The 1,116-nt window shown below is 44.1% G+C and overlaps 1 protein-coding gene across 1 annotated transcript in view; it reads right to left on the reverse strand.

Annotated features, from left to right (window-relative positions):
- LOC106807924 (oxysterol-binding protein-related protein 8-like) overlaps window positions 1-1,116 on the reverse strand; it is a gene marked incomplete at its 5' end in the record, with an annotated part of 20,389 nt that overhangs the window by 5,317 nt on the left and 13,956 nt on the right. Inside the window, 2 exons of the mRNA XM_014810438.1 lie at window positions 257-269; window positions 657-769. Of these exons, the coding sequence (XP_014665924.1) occupies window positions 257-269; window positions 657-769 (126 nt within the window). The remainder of the gene's footprint in view (window positions 1-256; window positions 270-656; window positions 770-1,116) is intronic.

The raw sequence follows: 1,116 nt of genomic DNA on the forward strand, positions 1-1,116 counted from the left end.
CCCCAAACGACCCCCATGAAGGTCACGACCCCCAGGTTAAGAACCGCTGAGTTAGTGAGACGCGGTCAGTTAGTGATGAGGTCTGGCACGCGACACGGCAGCGGTCACGCGAGGCGAGCGTTGTCGTGAACGGGTCTTTGTCCGGACACTTCTCAAACGATCGAGGTTTACACAGGCGTCACTGGCGAGGCGGAAGGGAACAAGCGTGCCTGCTTACGATTAATGGGATCCGAGTGAAGTACGATAACCGACTGACCAAAACAGTGAACCTTACAAGAACGGAGTTTAAACGGACTGAATTTACACAACAAACAAACTATAAAGAAACCAATGATAAAATTAAGAAGTTGAATTTACACAACAAACAAACTATAAAGAAACCAATGATAAAATTAAGAAGTTGAATTTACACAACAAACAAATTATAAAGAAAGCAATGATAAAGAAGTTCGCACAGACGATCAATACCTGCTGTAAATCTGTCGCAAATCGCAACACTTACATAGAAAATCTTGACAGAACTCTTAATTCCTAAAAAGAAATGAATATCTATAGATTGGATATATCCCCGAGTGGGACAAAATAAAAAGGGCGAGTATAAGAAAGTGAGAAATAATCAGCGGTGTCACTATATTGAACATGAACACCTCACTTACTGTGAGAGGAAGTCAGCGTGATAGTAGTAGTCGGTGAGCTTGTCGAGGAACGATCGCGGCTCGAGGATGAAGGTCGGAAGCACGACCTTGGACAAGTCCATTCCCGGTCGCACCTACCAGCAGAGGAGAAATCCCGCATGTGAGTGCATGCGCTCAGAGCTTGTTACGTGTTAAGCCCGGCGCACACGTGAGTAATTTTACTCAAGTAAAATGATGCATGCGTCAGAATACTCACGCGAAATATTTTCAGCGTCCGCCGCACACGTGAGTAAAATTACTCAAGGTATAAGTGGTAATGTAGCTCACGTGACTGTGCGCAGCCAATACTGGGCGCAGTACTCTTTAAAATGATTTAAACGCATGCGCTGTGAGTACCAGTATTGAGTAAATTTACGCAGCTAGCGTGCACACGTTGAGTATTTTGACGCATGAGTCAAAAATGATCAAACATGTTTGATAT

This window comes from Priapulus caudatus, unplaced genomic scaffold, assembly GCF_000485595.1.
Source record: "Priapulus caudatus unplaced genomic scaffold, Priapulus_caudatus-5.0.1 Scaffold243, whole genome shotgun sequence".
NCBI lineage: Eukaryota > Metazoa > Priapulida > Priapulimorpha > Priapulimorphida > Priapulidae > Priapulus > Priapulus caudatus.